The 22002-nt window shown below is 39.1% G+C and overlaps 1 protein-coding gene across 2 annotated transcripts in view; it reads left to right on the top strand.

Annotated features, from left to right (window-relative positions):
- RNASEH2A (ribonuclease H2 subunit A) overlaps window positions 1-20167 on the top strand; it is an 859137-nt gene extending 838970 nt beyond the window's left edge. For both annotated transcript variants that reach the window (XM_044084751.1, XM_044084750.1), the window contains exon 8: window positions 19665-20167. In XM_044084751.1, the coding sequence (XP_043940686.1) occupies window positions 19665-19812 (148 nt within the window). In that variant the 3' untranslated portion in view covers window positions 19813-20167. The remainder of the gene's footprint in view (window positions 1-19664) is intronic.
- The last annotated feature ends 1835 nt before the right edge of the window (window positions 20168-22002 follow it).

Raw genomic sequence — 22002 nt, 5'->3', positions numbered from 1 at the left:
AATACAGTCGAACATCTACATTTGTGGTAAGTGTACACAACTGTACTTTCTGCAGGGCATGCTGACCCATTCCTAGGTCTCTTACTAAGCCTACCACCCCTCTCCTCAGCTTAGAATCCTCCCACAGCTGATGACTGCAACAGTGAAACACGGAGAGCATAGTACAGTTGTGTGCAGTTACCATAAATGTAGATGTTGGAGTGTATTCACTGTTGCAGTCATGGTTTCCCACCCTCCTTCCCCCTTATATCTTCTTTTTTTTGGGAGACATAAGTTTCAAAAGGTGGCTTTTAGCCACCAGGACCACTTGACCTGCTTTACTTGGGCCTGTGATGGATTAAGGCAAGAAAAACTGATATAATGGCGTTGGCTGCTCTCATTTATAGGACTGACGACCTGACGTCAGGCAGCAAGCGACAGCAGCCTACGCAGTAAAACATTCTCTGTAATTCGGGCCGGCCGAGGGCTACCACAGCAGGGATAACCCACAGGTGATTACTGCAACAGTGAATACACTCGAACATCTACATTTATGTTAAGTGTACAAAACTGTACTTTTGTACCGGTCTAAAAAGTTACGTTTTAGTGGAGAGCCACTATTTTTAAAAGAGCAAAATAGATTGAAAGGGGGTGGGCACTTTTATATTCTGGTACTATGAAGTAGAGTAGGATGGTCAATGAATTTAAATAGTTGAAGGGGAGTGATTTCACGTAATGATAATTTTGTGTTTACTCACGCCAGCCAGTAAAAGCAGAGAGGAAATGAGATAAATGGTCAAATTATCATAAGGTGCAGGCAACTAAAATGACAGTGATGTTTAAGAACACAGCAGTAACAGGGTGGGAACAAATTCTGATTGACTCACAAGAGACAGACCTGTGGTCTTTTTTCAAGTTTTAATATGCAGTTAAAATTAATACACAAGTAAAACACAGTGTAAAGAAAACAAATCACAGTATACAAAATAGAAAAAGGCAATAAAGTAATACAAGAAATAAAAAGCAAACTAACCTTTCCTTCACAGCAAGCTGTGGCAGAGTCTGGGTGAGCCTTTCCAGTAAAGCTCTGAAATGTTTTATGTTACCCCTTAAATAGAAGGTTTAGTATTTTCTATAGTCCTCAGACATGTTGTTTTGAGGTGCTGCCATTCTTCATATCCACCCATTTCCTCCCCTTCTTCAAGTGATAGAGCCCTGCGTATTTCCTTGAACTCTTGTGCTTTCTCTTCAGTAAACCTCCAGGTCTTCAGCCTAGTCTCTGTACACCTTAGAGTCTTCTCAGACCCCTGCTTGCAGCTGATTGTTGCAACCAGTGGTCTATGATGTGGACTGACTATTTCAGTGGGGATGACTGCAATTGCAGATCTACCCCAGTGCCTTTCCTTTCTCGGAGGAAGTCTACCTGAGTTGAATGTTGGCCACTCTTGGATGTGATGTTGTGACTTTCCTTCTCTCTCTCTGAACCGTGTTTTGGCCACCATTAAGCCATTTGAAGGCATAGGTCTAGACTGGCCTCTTTATTCCTGTTGCTGTACTCGTGGACCCAGAGCAATCCTCATATCCTTTTCTTTCTGTCCCCATATGCGCATTCATGTCTCCCATTATCAACAACTGATGATGTCTTGCTTCATCTAGTATGTCCAGCAACTGCTGCCTGAATACATTCTTTTCCTCACTATCACAACCTTACTGTGGGGCATAGGCTGGGAATTATGAATAGTGACACTAATTTTTGCATCATTTGGACTGTTTGTAGTGACACTTGCTTTATCTGCATGGTAAGAGCCTTCTTGTTGTATTTTTGCTGTTTATTTGGGGTTCCAACTCATGAACACGATGTCTCAAATACCTGCTACTAATGTTATGCAGCTTCAAACCGTTAGTTTGAACAGTTTGCTTGAAGTGGCTTATAACCCTCTGAATAAAGAATTTATGGGACAAAGCCTGGAGAATATGCCACCATCAGTAAGTTATGATAAACCTTTACATGACTTTCAGTCTAAAATGCAGTTTTTAAACGCCTGCAGTGGCAACGGCTTTCATTTGACATTTACATCAAGCAGAAAAGTGTCCCAAGAGGGTTGCGCATATTCAATATGCCTAACTATCGTGATAAGTATCCTGTATTACTACAACATTGACAACAGATAAATTTAAAACCCTCCACTGAATATATGGCTCTTATGAATGAATTCTTTAGTCCTATAGAACAACTTAAACAAGAATTGCTTAGTGAATTTGCTGAATTAATAAGCTTAACTGAGCAAAACAGTCACTCTGCGCTCTTAAAAGATATGCTTGATCGTGTAACAGCATACGAAAAGACTTTAACTGAGCGCAAAAAACGTAAAATTCGAAGAGATATTAATGACTTTAAACTGGGCAATGTTTTTAACATTGGTAGAACTACGTCTTCAGAATCTCAAAAAGAGCCTCTGGATGAGGAAGGGACTCTGAACCAGTCAGATTTAAGAGATAATGAGCTAGGTAGCTCATCCAATCAACAACAGCGCCCAATGCAGGTGGGCGTGACTGTGAACTGAATCAACAGAGACGCCACTTGCAGTAGAGCGTCCAACGGTTGAGAAGATGGTAGACCCAAAAGTTACATTTAATGCAGAAAGAACTAACCCCTATCATTCAACAAACACAATTGTGGATTTGAATTTGGTGACAGCATTAGACCCTTTAGATGGACCTTTTCATCTCAACAAGCCATACCCTTTACCAAAGGAGAAACAAAATTATCACAGTAGCAGGGGCCGAAGTCGTACCAGAAATGCAGGATACAGAATGACTACTCGAAGCCAAAAGAGGTACTAAATGGTATTGTGTATAATCTTTCAGACTATGCTTTAACAAAACAAGAAGAGCAACTTTTAAATAGAGGCTTGACTTGTATTCCATGGCAGCTAGCAGACATTTCAGATGTGATTATGAGCGTCAAGCTATTTGTACATAACTTAAATTTGAAATCATCTATGGACTGAATCAACATGACTCGGATAAATTTATTGTAAGTAGAAAAAGTACTTTTGTTCCAGTTAATAACCCACTAATTGCTGCTTTTGAAGAAGTTGTTGTAAATGAAATTTATGACCTGTTGTTTTCTGACAAGAAAAGTTTTTATCCAGATAAAGAACAACATGAAGCTGTTAAATCGCTCATAGGTAATGGCAATATAGTTATTAAACCAGCGGACAAGAGAGGGGGAATTGTTATTTTGAATTTATCTGATTATATAATAAGTATGATTTATTTATTTATTTTATTTGCAGTTGGTTTACCAGGATAGTCCATTGGGCCAAGACTAACCCGTTTTCAATGGAGTCCTGGGAAGAAAAGCTCCAGAAACAATGTTACAATAGGTTTTAGATCAGATACAATATTTACAAATTATACAGTTTAGAGCATAACATTTGAGGCAGTACATACTGGTGACAAACATTGCAGATGATACTCCTGGAGATGAAGCTCCAGAAACAAGGTTACAATAGGTTTTAGATCAGATTACAATATTTACAAATTATACAGTTTAGAGCATAACATTTCAGGTAGTACATACTGGTGATGAACATTACAGATGATATAGACTAGAAAAGGAAACATTTTAATACAAAAACTGAGAAGCCATTATATATTAGGAAGATAGTGAATAGGAAACAAAATAATACATTTGTTATAATTAGCTTAGTAAGTACAAGGGGGAATGTGAGAGTTAGGAGAGGCAGAAACAAGGAAGTTCCCAGAAAGGAGGGGGAAGGAAAGAAAGCCAGTGTAGATTATGATGGATGGGTGCATTGTTAAATACTGAAGATTATACAAATAAAGTAAATAGTATTATTCAAAATGTAAAAACAAATGTATATGATATGCATCTGAATAATCAAAGTTCTTTAGAAGTATTGCAATATTTTCATGTTATGCATCCTAAAATTCCTTTTATTTATGGCACTCCAAAAATACACAAATGCCCCCCCCCCCCACCCACCCCCAATGCGACCCATCGTTTCAGCATCAGGCTGGGTAAATATGTAGAATTACAACAAAAGAAAGCTTTAAGTCATTCAACTACTATTGTAAAAGATGCACCTGATTTTTTAGAGCAGTTATATATGTGGTCTAATGAACATCAACTCATACAAATCCAAACTAGTAAAAAAGAGAACCTTGGAATACCACTGAGCAAGTTCTTTAATGAATTTGAGCGCTTTCGTCAGGCGTTCACCCCTATACTTCTTCAGAATACATTAACAAAGTCGCACATATACCTGGCCAGTGAAATACAAAAAAATAGCAATCACATGATGTCAAAACAGTCTATACATTGGTTAAAAAAATTTTTGCAGTGTATTTGAAATGAACATAACTAAACGTGTGATTCCCTCCTTACTAACCATAAACTGTCTAGTCAGTATAACAAGCAAGGTCCATCAATCAAATGTTCATCACAATAAAATCATACTATGAACACATATTGTAAAGTTTGTTTGTTTGTCTTTCAGCATTTTCCCGGTAAGGGGTTGCCACAGCAGAACTCTGGTCCGCTAATGATTGGCAGTAGATTTTTTTTTTTTTTTACGAAACACCGAGGTGCCAGCTCGACACCCAACCTTCAACGAAGGCATGCCCATTTACGCATGCATGTCTTTCAAATGCTACCCAACTGTGGGGAGGACATGCAGACTCCACACAGAAGGCACTCCCAAGCCGAGAATCGAACGGGAGAACTTCTTGCTGTGAGGTAGCAATGTTATGAACACATATTGTAAAGACACTCCCTAAGTGCATGTCCAATAATTTAATTACTAGAAAACTAAGCTGTACGGGACAACCTCCTACCTAAAACATTCCTCTAATTTTACCATTTTGTTTTATATTTTTATAACCCTACTGAATCCCCTGTTTCAGATAGTTAAAATGCCACATAGTGGTGAAGAAATTCTTGACAACACCATATTGGTTAATAACCAAACCTTATAATTATCAAAAAAATAAAATTCCGATTTAAGTTTTAAATAACTAGAGATACAGTGTTTCATTCAACCCATAATTATTGTCAGTTGCAATGCACCTCAATTGCGAGAGCAATTCTGTGTATTCCAAGACTAATTCAATTGGCCCACCCCTTGTGTCGTCACTTTGAATTTGTTCAAGAGCCGAAAATTTAAAATGGTGTTGTGGGTGCTCTAAAATATGTTTAGCCAGTGCATTCTTTGAATTGCCTTTTCTAATGTCGTATACATGCTGATATATATGTTTATGTAATTTGTTAATAGTTTTTCCTATATAAAAATTTTCACATAGCTGGCAAGTCTCTATGTACACCAATCCTTTGCTCTGACAATTAAAGTTTTTATTTAGGTGCACATACCCATAACCTTTTATGTGTTTTTTCTTAGTTTCTTCAATAAGTGGACATTGTTCACATTTTTTCATTTGTCCAGCTTCTCTTCTTGTATTCTTGGATTCCAAAATGTTCTTAATACTTCTGTCCTTTTTGTAAATCACTTTTGGTTTTTCATCTAACAAAGACTTGCATTTGTCATCTAATGTTAACACTATCCAGTTGTTGTATATAATTAGTTTGATGTAAAAAAATGCACTGTTAAATGTAAGCAACATTGCATCAGTAAAAGGGGTAGTTTTCCTTCCTATTTGAGAATCGTTATAAGAATTCCTAGGGTAGATCTATCCATTTCTCCCCCAGTACCTAATAGTGGAAAAAAACTGCCCCAACATTCTTTTGTTCAGAACCTCATCTAAAATAGTGTCAATAAGACTAATGGGATAGTCTCTCCGAATTAACATGTCTCTAAGTTCTCATCTTATACATAAAGTTGGACAACTCACTGACCATCCTAGAAATTCTAACACCCTGTCCCTTGATTAATGATTTCTTTTGATATATTGGATGATGGCTGTCAAAATTTAACAGGGTGTTAGAATATGTAGGCTTTCTATAGAGAGTTGAAGAAAACTTCTTGTTAATCACATCTTTACTGATAGTAATGTCTAAAAAATTGATGGACATAAGGTTGCTTTCCATGGTAAACGTAAGGAAATCAGTACTTGTGTTCAAATAGTTGTAAAATTCAACCAGCTGTTCTGGTGTACCCTCCCATAACACCAGTAGGTCGTCTAAAAACCTGTCATAAAATTTACATTTTTTGAATAAATCATGTTTGAAAACATAATTGATTTCCCATTGTATGAGAACAATATTGGCAAATAAGGGGGTGCATGCTGCCCCCTTTGCAACCCCCGTTTTTACCTAAATAACTGGTTTTCAAATAACAAAAAATTGTTATGCAAAACAAGTTCCATCAGTGTTCTATACATTAATGTTCTAGAATGCCCCTGGATAGAAAAAGTACACAAATAATCATTTATTTTATTTTATTTATTTTTATTTTATTTTACATTTGTTGATGGGGCTAGTCTAGCTGGATATATGTCCATTTTCAGTAGAGGCCCGGGGAGATAAGCTCCAAACAGTCACATCAAAGAAATACATGTTTAAAATGCAAATACATTTACAGTAAAAGAGAAAAAAAAGATAAAAAAAAATTATAACTTGTCACATATTAATAAAGTATAAAACTGCAGTATATTAGACTTGATTAGTACAAGTACTGTTACAAGCAGACATTCAGAAAGAATAATAGCATAATGTACAGTAAGTGTAGATAAAGGAAAGTAAGAAGAAGTAGCAGTTATGATGTAATACATCTAGTAGTAAAACATGTGCTATATATATATATATATATATATATATATATATATATATATATAGTAGTAATTAATACTATGATGGAGATATAGATCATTAGATGTTGAGACGAAGTAAATGCAGGGTTCTGAAGGTAAGGATTGAGTCATGTATCAAGAGCTAGATAGTCAGTCAAGATTAGTACAGGGGCACAACCACTGTGTTTTGAGGAAGAGCTTAAGTTTCTTTTTAAAAAGAGGTATGGAGGGAATTGTAGATAGTTCAGAGGGAAGTAGGTTCCATTTTTTTCCGACAGTATTAGAGAAGAGGGAATCTCCAGCCTTGTTGTTTGCTTTGTAAATATTTACAAGAAGTTTTTGTGCGGATCTTAGAGACTTCAGGTTATGGTAAGGGTAAATAAGAGTAGATAGAATAGGTGTTTTGGCAGGTTGATACAGTATTTTATAGGCGATGGCTAGTTGATTAATTTTCAGCTGCTGCTGAAATTCAAGCCAGCCTAGTTGCTTTAGATTAATACAGTGGTGGGTTCTGAAAGGGTTACGTATAGCAAACCTGGCTATGCTATTGTAGGAGTTTTCTAATTTCATAAGATTATTTTTTGACAGGTTAGTAAATATGGGTGAGGCATAGAGAAGGGAAGAGATTAGGTGGGAGTGGGCAATAGTTATTCTAGTTGCTGGCTAGAACATTTCAAGTCCCTCTTCATGGGGAATGGCAGTAAATAAATCTCTGATGTCCATGATTACTAAAATCAAATTTTCCTGATAAATATCATTCTGAATTTTTTTGAGACAATCCCATGAATCTTTTAAAACATGTGCATGTTGCTCCAAAGTGTATTTCAAGTTATTATCAATATATTTGGCCAAATTAAACGTCTTGGATGCCTTTGCATCCACAATGTGTCTAAAAGGGGGATCGTTTATACATTTTATGAAGCTTGGGGATACTGAAAATGGTAGGTATCCATGGATTTTTTTGCAATACGTATGTTCATCAATGGAAATCTGGTCATTAAACAGTAGGTCTTGTAAAATAATATCTATATTTCTATGCAATATATTTAATTGATTCCTTGAAACTTCTTCGTATGAATCAGAGTACAAAAGTGCAAACATTTTTTCAACATGTCTGTTTTGGTCCATAATAATCAACCCACCACCCTTGTCGGGTTTCATAACCCTTATAGATTTGTTGTTTGCAATCACATTTAACAGTTCTATTTCTGTGTCTGATAGATTACTTCCGTCATCATCAGTTTTTTTCTTGTGTATTTTCCTTTGTTCCATACACAGATTTTCAAATACTTGAAGTGTAGGATATAAAGGTGGGTTGTAAACACTAGTTTTTTTTACATATACAAGTGTTACTAGGTTGAATAGTGTTCTCAGATTGCATTCTTATATTAAGTTTTCTGGTATAAACTTTTAAGGTCAAGTAAAGAATGCTCTATTCTAGGTCTCCTCTTAAGCACAAAGTTAAGCCCCTTTTGTAGTAAATCGGCCCATTCACCAGAAATATTCATGTCAGTATAGTTGAAAATTTTAAAATCCTCGTTTTTATTCAATATAATGTTGTAAGTCTCATCTACCCTTTCCTCTGGTTGATCTACCATCTGTTCGCATATCCCCTCCCCCTGTAATTCCTGCTCCTGTTCGTGTGATAGTCCTGATAGTTGACATTGCCCATCTCCCCCTGACTGTAATGTTGGCGATTTCGATTTTGAAGGCGTTCTGACCTTCTTGGTCCTACATCTAAAGGGACCATGTGTTCATTCATTTCACTGTTAATGTTATTATCTATCCTAGTGGTCTCCTCGTCGTTACTAACATACTCATCTACATGCCTCCTGGGGTTAACCAGGGGATACGCTCTCCCCTGTTCATATTCCCCCTTGTCCCTGTCAAGCTTTTACATTTTTTTATTTTTTATAGACATAATAATTTTGTCCACATTCTCCAGTACTGCATTGTAATCGTTAATTTTTGTATGAAATAGTAAATCATTACATAAGCCTTCATTTATACAGTCAATAATAGATTTTAAACTCTGCATTTTTTATCATTGTCCCGTATCAAAACTTCCAATAATTCACATCCATGTCTATTGAACATGGCAGTCAATTCTGTACATAGTTCAGAGCCTGAAACAGTACCTGTGGGATACTTCCATGTCCTAAGTCCTTTTGGTACCTGTTGCCGTCATAGGCACTCTTTTAGATAGGAATTCTCGACCTGAAGTTTACGAAACTTCAGGACTTCTTTTTCAAAGTCTTTTAGTTGTTGGTCTACGGTACCTCTTTCAGGTCTGTTATTACTTCTGGTAATGTCCCATTCTCTCACCTTGTTGATCCATTCAGTTAAGGATCGAACGCTCACTCCATTGTCGCCACACCTCGTGGCCGTTGATGTCATCATGGGTTCATTCAAATTGGATAGCATGCGATTGGGACTGCCTTGTCCCGGTGGAATAGAATCATTTAAAGAAGATGTGTCACTTGCGAATAGGTTCCTACCCGGCCAGGCTGATTTTGTAAAGCACTTAGGTTCTTTCCAAAGGCAGTCATCTGGATAGTCAGCGCTTCAGTCAATGCTGATAGATTCCCAGTTGAAGCGTTAAGCTGATATAAGGGAACCAGCTCTGCAGCATCACCCATGGCTCTCGACTCCATAAACTCCAACTCATACAAATCCAAACTAGTAAAAAAGAGAACCTTGAAATACCACTGAGCAAGTTCTTTAATGAATTTGAGAGCTTTCTTCAGGCGTTCGCCCCTAGACTTCTTCAGAATACATTAACAAAGTCGCACATATATTTGGCCAGTTAAATGCAAAAAATAGCAATCACATGATGTCAAAACAGTCTATACATTGGTTAAAAAAATGTTCACAGTGTATTTGAAATGAACATAACTAAACGTGTGATTCCCTCCTTACTAACCATAAACTGTCTAGTCAATACAACAAGCAAGGTCCATCAATCAAATGTTCATCAAAATAAAATCATACTATGAACACATATTGTAAAGACACTCCCTAAATGCATGTCTAATAATTTAATTACTAGAAAACTAAGCTGTACAGGACACCCTCCTACCTAAAACATTCCTCTAATTTTACCATTTTGTTTTATATTTTTATAACTCTGCTGAATCCCCTGTTTCAGATAGTTAAAATGGAACATAGTGGTGAAGAAATTCTTGACAAATTACACCATATTGGTTAATAACCAAACCTTATAATTGTCAAGAAAAATACAATTCCGATTTAATTAAATAACTAGAGATAGACAGTGTTTCATTCAACCCATAATTGTCAGTTGCATTGCACCTCAATTGCCAGAGCAATTCTCTGTATTCCAAGACTAATTCAGTTGGTCCACCCCTTGTGTCGTCACTTTGAACTTGTTCAAGAGCCGAAAATTTAAAATGGTGTTGTGGGTGCTCTAAAATATGTTTAGCCAGTGCATTCTTTGAATTGCCTTTTCTAATGTTGTATACATGCTGATATATATGTTTATGTAATTTGTTAATAGTTTTTCCTATATAAAATTTTTCACATAGCTGGCAAGTCGCTATGTACACCAATCCTTTGCTCTGACAATTAAATTTTTTATTTAGGTGCACATACCCATAACCTTTTATGTGTATTTTCTTAGTTTCTTCAATAAGAGGACATTGTGAACAATGTCCACATTTTTTCATTTGTCCAGCTTCTCTTCTGGTATTGTTGGATTCCAAAATGATGTCCTTCATGGATGCATCTGCAGTCATAACAACTGGGTTGTCCTGTCGTCAGGCAGCCCTTCAGTCGGCCGGATTCCAAAGTCCGGGTCCGGCTTCGGCTGATGTCGCACTCCACCCGACGTCATCTCTGTTGGTCTTCGGGTATAAAGGCATCAGCCGACGCCATTTTCTTCAGTCTTTCTTGCCGCGTGGCGCCCGAAGCAGAAGCTGTTCGCAAGTGCCGGTCGGTCGGATCCAGAGATTACTTCTCCCGAATACTACTTCGAAGACTTCTAAAGCTAAGTACCCCGTTGGGGACTCTTTCTTGCCTCAGCCGATGTCAGAAAAAGTTAACAATTGTTTAACCTGTGGGAAACAAATACCTCATAAAGATTTCCACTCTTACTGTCTGCCTTGTTTAGGCCCAGCCCATGACGTAGCAGCCTGTTCGGCCTGTGCTTCTTTCAACCGACGAACGCTTAGGCGCCGGTCTGAGTTTGCATAACAGTTTTTCGGTTCTGATTTTGCGTACATTATGCCGCCGGATCCTCCGACTACCCAATCTACCAAAAACGCAAAGATAAAGACCGACACTCGCGGTCCGCGGTTTCGGCTGAAACCATGGTTAAGCAAATCATGAGTGTCTCGGTTTCGCGAAACCGAGAAAACTGATCTAAGTACAGCTGAACCTATTCCTACAACTGAGGCCCCTGCTACAACTCTTGAATCGACCTCAGAAATTTTACCCACTACGGTGGTTGACTTATCAGACACCATCCCTTTGGATGTCTCTACCCCAGCACGTGGTGCTGCTAGGCCTCCAGCAGCCATGTCCATTAAGGCCTTCGCCAGGGCTAAAGCAGCCAAGACTACTAAAACAATGCCTGTTAAACCCCCCACATCCAGGCCCTCTTCTAGTTCTCAAATGCTTACATTGGCAGAAGATTTAATTTCTTTAATTAGAGGATCTCAATCTCACCCAGACAGGGCCTCTCAGCCCCAGAGAAGAGACCTAGGGCAGAGCCCCCTGAGCCAGTGTCCTCTGACCAATCTGCTGATGAATCAGACATAACTGACCAGCCTGAGGCTCCCTTCTCCAATTTTGAAGATTCTGATGCTGAAGAATCCATTCCTGCTGCTTCCCCACCAGAAGAATTCTCCTTTGGGGAAACCTTGCATGCCATGCGAGAACAGTTCCAATGGCAGCAACAGGATTATTCAGACTCCAGAAAAAGACTTAGGACCTTTCTGCACCTCCCACAGCACAGGCCCTTAGCTATACCTCCTTTTCTCTCTGTGGTGGATGATGCTTTCAATGATGTTTGCTCCGCTCCAGATTCTTTACCCCCAGCCCCTGCCAAACCAGACAGATTTTACAGGGTGCCAGATACTCATCACCACCTTTACAAGGCCCCACTTGCAGACCCAGAAACTATATCCCAGGGTCCCAAGGCAGTAGCCGCGACCATAGCTAAAAACCCTACTCCTTCTGAAAGGGAAGCAAGGTCATTAGACAGATGGGGTAAAAAGGTCTACACTTCAGCTACTCTCTCAGCTAGAGCTTTAAACTGTCAGTTTCACATGATACAATACCAAGAGTTTATGCTTGATCAGTTAACCAAAAAACTAACCACTGATGAATCTCTTGATAAGAAATATGTATTACAGATGGTAAATAACATACAACAGGTTAGCAACCATTCCTTAAAATGTGGCTATGATGCACTGGAGGCTTCATTTAGATCAGCCATGACAGGCACAGTGATAAGAAGGCATGCATGGCTAAAGGAACAAGTTTTACCGGATCATGTTAAAGCTAAGCTGCTAGATGCTCCTATGGACAAGACAAGTTTGTTTGGTACACCTGCCCAGCAGGTTATGAAGAAAATGGAAGAAAAAGCAAAATCTGTTCAAACTGTTAAAGATTTCTTGCAGGTTCAACCCCCAAGGCTTAGCAGGAACTGGCCTGCCAAAAATTGGTCCTTTTCTGACTCCACAAAATTTCAAAGGGGCAGGAATAGACGTTCCAGAGGCAGAAACCAATCCAGAGGAGGTGCCTACAGAGGACGACAGTGGCAAGGTAACAACAGAGCCACAGACACAGCCACTGCCACTACATCAGCACAACCACAGTGACTTAACCCTAAATCCGCCTACCAGGGAACAAATAGCAGCTCCTCTAGGCGGAAAGTTAACCTTATTTTCAAACAACTGGCACTACATAACAAAAGACAAGTGGATTCTACAAACCATAGATCAAGGTTATCGGTTTCACTTCCACACTTTACCAGTCAAAAGAGGAATGCCAAATCTACCTCCAAATCAAAAAACAGAGGCTCTACGCCAGATAATGGAGTTAGCAAACATGAGAGCTGTGGAAAGAGTGCCAACAGCAGAGCAAGGAACAGGGTTCTATTCCAGACTATTCCTAGTTCCAAGAAAGGAAAAAAGTTGGAGACCAATTCTCGACCTGTCCACCTTAAATACATACATCATTGTCCCAAAATTCAAAATGCTGACCCTACAGCAACTTCTTCCCATGCTGGGCAAGGAGTCTTGGTTGGTAACTCTAGATCTCAAGGAGGCATACCTGCACGTCCCCATTCGACCAATCTGCAGAAGATACCTCAGATTTCTTGCAGGATCAGAGCACTATCAATTCTCAGCATTGCCCTTTGGCTTATCTACTGCGCCCAGAGTATTCACGAAATGCCTGGCATCAGTAATCGCCCATTGCAGACTACAGGGAATTCAAATTTACCCATACCTGGACGACTGCCTGCTACAAGGGGACAACAAAAGCAAGCTGACAATAGATTTACAAAGGGTCGTTTACTTGCTACAAGCACTGGGATACACAGTCAATTTACAAAAGTCAAGGCTGATAACCATCCCAAACAAGGACATTCTTGGGCGCGGAATTGGACACAGTAAAACAAATGGCATTCCTGACTACAGAAAAACAAAAAGAACTTCCTCTTTACTTCTTGGCACTAACAAAACTGAACAAGTTAACAGCAAGAAAAGTACTGCAGGCCTTGGGCTTCATGGCATCATGCATAATCTTGGTTCCATTTGCCAGACTACATATGAGAAAACTACAGTGGTACCTAAAGAATTTATGGTCCCAACACAGACACAGTCTAGAAACAGAAATCCCACTAAGTCCATGCTTAAAACAGGAGTTCCTATGGTGGGCTCAGGCATGCCAGTCAAACCCAGGCCTACCCTTTCGCAGATGTCAAGCAAGCCAGACCATCACAACAGACGCTTCAGACCTAGGATGGGGGGCCCACATGCTGGACAAATGCGTGCAAGGATTGTGGACACAGGATCAACTTCACCTGCACATCAACCTAAAAGAAATGCTGGCAGTAAAACTGGCAATCCAAAAGTTCAAACCATTTCTCAGAGGGCCAGTTGATGATAAGGACAGACAACACCACAGTCATGTGGTACATCAACAAACAGGGAGGCACTCATTCATACCCCCTATGCAGAATGACCTTGGAGCTGTGGACCCTGGCACTCAGCTACAACATCCAGTTACAGGCAATATTTGTACCGGGGAAAGACAATACTCTAGCAGACATATTAAGCAGAACCACTTCGGATGCCCACGAATGGAAGCTGCACCCGGACATCTTCAACACCATCTCAAAGAAATGGGGAATGCCACAGATAGACCTATTCGCATCACCTCTCAATCACCAGCTCAAAAAATTCTGCACAAGGACCTTCCACCCACTAGCATGGAAGGTGGATTCGCTCTCCTTCAACTGGAAAGGCCTATCAGCATATGCATTCCCACCTCTTCCTTTGATACACAAGGTACTACTAAAAATCAAGGAAGAACGTCCAAGGATAATCCTGATAGCTCCGAACTGGCCAAGACAACACTGGTACCCACTACTGAGGAGCATGTCTCGGAACAATATGTGGCCAATACCCCTGATGCCTTTGATGTTAACTCAGAACAACTACAGCATCATACATCCAAACCTAAAAACGTTGCAACTGACTGCATGGAACATCACATAGCAGCAGATAATCCAGAACTTTCCCAAAGAGTAAAAGACATTATTCTTGAAGCACGCAGACCTTCAACAAGAAGGAACTATGCTGGAAAATGGAAAAGGTTTGTCATTTGGAGTACGGAAAGAGGAAAAGATGTGTCAAACATAGATATGCCTAACATTCTGGAGTATCTGGCCGAACTTCTTCATTCAGGCCTGTCCTACTCCTCCATCAAGATACATGCATCAGCTATTTCAGCAGAATACAGCTTTGATCCACCTGTTTTTCGCACCCTTTGCTCAGGCAGTTCCTCAGAGGAATCAAGAATGTAAAACCTCCAAGGAAACCGCCATTACCAGCTTGGGATTTAAATTTTGTGCTAGAAAAATTGACACTATCACCCTTTGAACCAGCAGCAACAGCAGACCTACAACACCTGTCATGGAAAACTGCTTTCCTACTGGCAATTACTTCAGCAAGGAGGGTTTCAGAACTACAGGCCTTAATGGCAGTGCAACCCTTCCTAATCTTCCACCAAGATAGAGTGTCCATGAGGACTAATCCTACATTTATGCCCAAGGTGGTATCCAGAGTGTCTTTAAACCAGGCAATCCACCTACCTACCTTCTTTCCCAACCCACAAAACAGAGGGGAAAGAATACTGCATACCTTGGATGTACATAGACAGCTACGCTACTACTTGGACAGAACAAAAAATAGCAGAAAGACTGACCAACTTTTTGTAGCCTATGCAACAGGAAGGGAAGGAAATGCTATTTCCAAACAGACAATCTCCAAATGGATAGGAAATTGCATACGATTCTGTTACTCCTTCCATGGAAAACCAATTCCACAGAACATAAGACCTCATTCTACAAGGGCAACAGCCACTACCACAGCCTTCTTACGAGGAGTGGCAACCAAAGACATTATTGAGGCGGCTACTTGGACCTCCGTGCATACATTTGCCAAGCATTATAATTTGCCTCTATATTCCAGATCCCGAGCAGGGTTTGCCACTGCTGTACTGCAAGGGATCCTAAACACACCATAATCTACTTTTATCCTCCTCCCTAGTTGGCTATGGTATTCTACCCAGTTGTTATGACTGCAGATGCATCCATGAAGGACATAGTACAGTTTTGTACCTACCATAAATGTAGATGTCCGAACTGGATAGCATCTGCAGTCAGGATTACCCTCCCTCCTTCCCCTCTGTGGTACTCCTAGGGTGTTTACCCTCCTAATAGCTAGCTGTTGGGGGCCAGCCCTTTATGGTGTATTTGTTTGTATATATGTACATACATGCTTATTGTTGTGTTTACCTCTATCTATTTGGAAACATTGGCATCCATCCAAATTTTAGCCTGCAAGAGGGCTTCTGGCATCTGGGGCAAGAAACACTGAAGAAAATGGCGTCGGCTGGTGCCTTTATACCCCAAGACCAACAGAGATGACGTCGGGTGGAGTGCGACATCAGCCGAAGCCGGACCCGGACTTTGGAATCCGGCCGACTGAAGGGCTGCCTGACGACAGGACAACCCAGTTGTTATGACTGCAGATGCTATCCAGTTCGGACATCTACATTTATGGTAGGTACAAAACTGTACTTTCTTAATACTTCTGTCCTTTTTTTGTAAATCACTTTCGGTTTTTCATCTAACAAAGACTTGCATTTGTCATCTAATGTCAACACTATCCAGTTGTTGTATATAATTTGTTTGATGTCGAAAAATGCATTGTTAAACGTAAGCAACATTGCATCAGTAAAAGGGGTAGTTTTCCTTCCTATTTGAGAATCGATATAAGAATTCCCTAGGGTAGATCTATCCATTTCTCCCCCAGTACCTAATAGTGGAAAAAGCTGCCCCAACATTCTTTTGTTCAGAACCTCATCTAAAATAGTGTCAATAAGACTAATGGGATAGTCTCTCTGAATTAACATGTCTCTAAGTTGTCTCATCTCATACATAAAGTTGGACAACTCACTAACCATCCTGGAAATTCTAACATGGTCTAATGAACGTGATATTTGTACTTGTTCTTTTGTTACTTTAGATGTTGATAGTCTTTTTACATCTATTCTATATGATATTGGAATTGACTATTTAAGGGATTATGTTACATCTTTGTCCATATTTAATTCTACTGAAATAGAAACTATTTGTGCTTTAATAGATTTAATTCTTCTTCTTCATCTTTCATCTGCTCCCGTTAGGAGTCGCCACAGCGGATCAACTGTTTCCATTTCTTCCTGTCCTCTGCATCTTGCTCTGTCACACCAACCACCTGCATGTCCTCTCTCACCACATCCATAAACCTTGTCTTAGGCCTTCCTCTTTTCCTGTTACCTGGCAGCTTCATCCTTAGCATCTTTTTCCCAATATACTCTGCATTCCTTCTCAGCACATGTCCAAACCAACGTAATCTTTAATAGATTTAATACTGAATAATAATGTCTTTTTATTTCAAGATGTGGTGTATAAACAATGAGTATGGGTATGCCCATGGCTAACACCTATGCGAATTTGGTTGTTAATAACTGGGAAATCAAATATGTATTAGTGTAAATAATATATTCGTGAACAGTATTTTATTTTATAAAATATTTGTAGATTATCTTTTTCTTATTTGGAATGCATCCATTTTACTCTTTGAAGAATTTATTAGCTATTTGCATACAAGTTCTTTCCTAAGGTTTAAATATAATAACTATCTAAGTATGGAATTTCTTGATATAAAAATATTTAAGCAGTTAGGTGGCACAATTGGCACTACTTTATTTAAGAAAACTAAAGAAAAATACCTATCTTCATAGAGATAGTATGCACCCTTCACATATATTCACAAATCTAGTTAAAAACCAAACTAAACGTATTATTTGACTCAATACTGATAAAGAACTAATGGATACACAGTTACAGGTTATCAATGTAGACTTTTTGGATAGAGGGTATGCTGAAAGTATGGTAACTAAGTTAACTAATGACAAAGCAAGACCTTAACAGTAATTACATATATCCTATCTTTTCAAGCGCTCATGCTCAACAACACAAGAATAGATTTTTGTCTAGAGCTACAAATAATGCTAGTGCTCTTAGATGCATTTTGCCATATGATGTGAATACAAGTAAGATACAGAATATTATTAAGAAACACTGGAGTATGACAAAACATGTACCAGCTTTTAAGGATGTGTCTCTTGAAAATCTGAGTTTTGGATATAAGAACCAAACGAACTTGAAACACCAACTTTGTTATAAGGAACAGTATCAACATAAAGCATAATGTAATAAACAAAAGAGGCACTTTAAAATGTTATAACTGCCATTTTTGTAAATATATTTATACAGATATTAGTTTCATTCACCCAATAACATCTAAAATAGTCTATATAAGAAGTTATGGCACATGTAATACCACAGATATTATTTATATGGCCAGATGTTGTCAGTGTACTGTGTTCTATATAGACAAGAGTAATAGGAAGTTAAAAGAATATGTGAACATCTTTCAGAGATCAAGCGGAAGGTAGAACTAATGCATTATATAGACATATAAAAATACAGATGATACATATGCATTTAATTTTTTAATTCTACAAAATATTAGAAAATCTATTAGAGGGGGTGATGTATCTAACTACACTGAATTAATAGAAGTAGATGGATTTTACGTTTTAAAGCTTATCAATACCCTGGATTAAATGACTATTATAGTAATAAATTGTGATTTTTTTTATATATTTTTATATTAGTACTGAGTTTATATGTATATACACCTTTAATTATAATTAATGGGAAGTCGCATGATGTTAATTAACTATTTAAACCATGTTTAAACCTGTATGCAGTATTTCTGCCTGAAGCCTTGAGAGGTGAAAGTATTCTCTACTAGCGCATTATAATTAAGTCTTTTTATATGACATCATGGTGCTTGTGTCACTAATTTCTGCATCAGTTATGAATAGTTCCCTATCCTTACACTGGAGTCTGATTGACATGAGTCTGTCACTAGCTTTGACATCCCACACTCTCTTCTGAAACACCTTCCTCATTACAATTCCCATACCTTTTCTAACCTGTCTTCCACCTGAGTGGTAGACTTTGGATCCCAAGTCAAGTGACATTGCTTCACTACCCTTCCATCTTGTCTCCTGGATACATAGGATGTTCACTCTCCTGTTTATCATCATGTCCTCCACTTCTAAGCTGCATCCTGTCAGTAAACCTATATTGAGTGTAGCAATCCTTAGTCCTGGTTTGACAGGTTGATTAGTTTTACATCCAACTTTAACTTAACAGAGCTATCTCAGATAACCTAAACTGGTTTACGGAACATTGGTCAGCCCTTAGCTTACTGATCCAGGGTTGCTGGGCTTTATGGTGTGCGGACCCTGGCTAATAGGGGCACATATGCCCCTCCTACTGTTAGCAGTGGTCCCTGGCATAGGTCAGATTAGGCCAGGTCCCAAACCTACTTATCACTGGCAAGCACCCATGCCCATTTTTGGCAACATTGGTCAACTTGACTAAATCAGCTAGAAGCAATTATTACCTCATCGAGTAGATAGCCCTAACATAGCATGCAGTCTGTGATTCATGCTCTCCTATCTAGAGAATACCGTGCACCACAGCTGATGGACCCTGGCTAATAGGGGCACATATGCCCCTCCTACTGTTAGCAGTGGTCCCTGGCATAGGTCAGATTAGGCCAGGTCCCAAACCTACTTATCACTGGCAAGCACCCATGCCCATTTTTGGCAACATTGGTCAACTTGACTAAATCAGCTAGAAGCAATTATTACCTCATCGAGTGGATAGCCCTAACATAGCATGCAGTCTGTGATTCATGCTCTCCTATCTAGAGAATACCGTGCACCACAGCTGATGCCCAGAGAAGTTGATGTGTATAACTCTTCCCCAAATCCACAAAACTCATCTTTAATGTTTTCATTTCCATCTGTAAGCTGTGTACATTTTGATTTTCAACATTTTACTCTGTTACAGAGTGTTTGGTTTCTTTCTTATTATGAATGAATGCTGGTGTGCTGTGGTCATAATGGAACAGCTCACTGGGACCAGTCCACCTGCCATATAACATTTTATTTGACTGTATATATTATGCATGTTATGGTACCACTGCCAATGAAGCCAGAATCTGTTTAATTTCATTTTTTCTTTATCCCAGGGATGATGATGAGGATGATGGGAAAAGTGCAGCAAAGGAAAATACTCCATCAGTACTGTCCTTCTTTGCAAGAAAAAAGGATGAGACAAAGCGTCAACCACATCGCTTTTTCCATGAAAGAAAGCTTGAGACTATTTCAGATCTTTAGATTCTTTCACTTTTTGTACTACTGGGACTCTTGATCGTTAATGAGAACCGTACCATATTTTGATTCTAGACTGCTTGCAGTGGAGTAAGTCAGTTCAGAGTTGTTCCTGCTGTCACTACTGTATACTGTAAGCCGTGTCTGGAAGGATAGAAAAAGTGGTAGAGGAACATGGAACTTGACGGTACTTTTTATAGTACCTGTAAATTATTGCATTATATATTGCCTTTCTAACTTCTTTTTTGGTGTGCTAGTGCCAGTGCCTAAGCTGTATGTGAACTGCATTGTGAAGGCATGTACTTGGTGGGGAGAGAAACTTGCATTGTGTTTTTTTTAATAATAAAACATTTACACAGTATTTGCATCAGAAATGTTGTTTAAAAAGGAAGTTTGTAAAATAGTCTTCAGATGACACCCTGCTAGTCTGACTGTTGAAAGGCTGATTGATCTGATGTCATCCTTTTCATTTTTCCTCACTAATGGGTTCATATCCAACTTGGCCACATATATTAGACTTCGGATCCAGCTGTCAACCTCCTGCCTCTACCCATAATGCTCTACTCCATACCCATTACACCAAATGTCGTTTGCTGCCATTATCATTAGACACAGGTTCTGCGCGAGCATAGTAAGCAGATTATCTTTTATTAGTTAATTGTTAAATCTTGTATAGTTTTTCTTAAAACTTGTTAGTGTTTTTTTTTTTCTTGTGTCCTCTCTCTTAGTGGTTGCTAGAGTTAGGATTTCCTGCATTTTCTACTAAAATTTTTAGCAGTTTTCGTACCATTTGTTAGTACTTTTCCTTTACCTGGCAGGTATTTTCCTTAAATACCATAGCTGGTATTTTTCTTCCTTCCTTTCTTCTTCCATGCATTTTTTAGGCTAATATTACTGTTTTTTTTTTATATTTGGTAATTTCTGCCTAACACCTATTTTTTCTTTTAAAAAAAAAAAGTTGTTTTTCTTCATTGTTTTTTTCTCTTTAACTGTGTCGGAGAAACTGACAGGATTTAAAAAGGGCACTTTTTGTGGACATAATATCCCAAATTCAGATGCCCACAAGAAGTGCGTTTATTGCCTAGGACTAGAACATCTTAACATAGGTTCATAGGTTAGTACTAGGCTATCGGCCCTAAGGCCTATGCAAGCCTAGCCATAACAATTCCCTGGAAATTTCTTCCCACAATATTTACTTCTCTGGGCCCCTGTCTAGCAGTGCGACTGACATGATCCCTGGGGTGAATTTCCTATCTCCCATCTAATCATCAAGGTTCCTTTTGAAGAGGGCCAATGAGGTGCTCTGCTTGACATGTATGGGCAGTCTATTCCAGAGTATGGAGAGTCTCTGGGTCAGGAACCAATCCCTCCAGCATGTTTTGTTCATTGTGATGATAAGGTTTAGATCCCTGGAGCGTGTGGCTCTGAGGGATTGGGATTCTTTTAAGTGTAGCATGTCCAACAGCTGAGGGTTTGACATGGCCTTGTATGTTAAGCAGAGATCGCCTCTGAGTAGACGATATGCCACAGAGTATAGCTGGAGTTTTTTTAGACGGTCAGCATATGGCATCTGCTTTAGGCCTGTGATTCTTTTAGTGAGGTATTTCTGTGGCCTTTCCAGCTGTTGCAGATGTTTTGTGAGGTACATACCAAATGGGGCAATGTTAAGTTGTCAATCTCGCCTTCATTCTTGCTGGATGGGTTCGGAGCCGATCCTCGGCTCCGACTCGGCACTCGCTAAGCTCTAATTTTACCAGCTCGAGGCAACCCTATATCCCATGATGCAAGGCGGAGATTACTCTGATCTCGTTTGCCGCTTCGCTAACGAGGTGCCTTTTTTTACCAGCTCCAGGTAAGTGAACTTATATAGACTCTTGTCTACCCCCTTTTCTAATTTTTTCAGATAGGTATTATTTTTTATTAGTTGTCGATTCACGTTAACCCTATTCCTGTCAGTGTTCCCTCTCTTAAGTGGATTATTCCCTTACCCCTTGTTAGGCCTTAGGCCTTCCCCTCCCTAAATTTTTTCCTGTCAGGGAATTTTTTTGTGTGTGTCTGTCAGTATCCCTGTTAGTGTAAAATAAATTAATTTAATTTAATTTAATTTTGGACTGAGTGTGTTTGTGTGTCAGTGTGTTAGTGTTTCATCGACACAGTTATGTCGAAGGACACTAAGGTCTCAGGTTTCAAGAAGTG

Source organism: Protopterus annectens, chromosome 9.part0 (genome assembly GCF_019279795.1).
Source record: "Protopterus annectens isolate FY-2018-M chromosome 9.part0, PAN1.0, whole genome shotgun sequence".
NCBI lineage: Eukaryota > Metazoa > Chordata > Ceratodontiformes > Protopteridae > Protopterus > Protopterus annectens.
The sequence above is the reverse complement of the archived record's forward strand: the minus strand, read 5'-3'. Positions and strand labels throughout refer to the sequence as shown.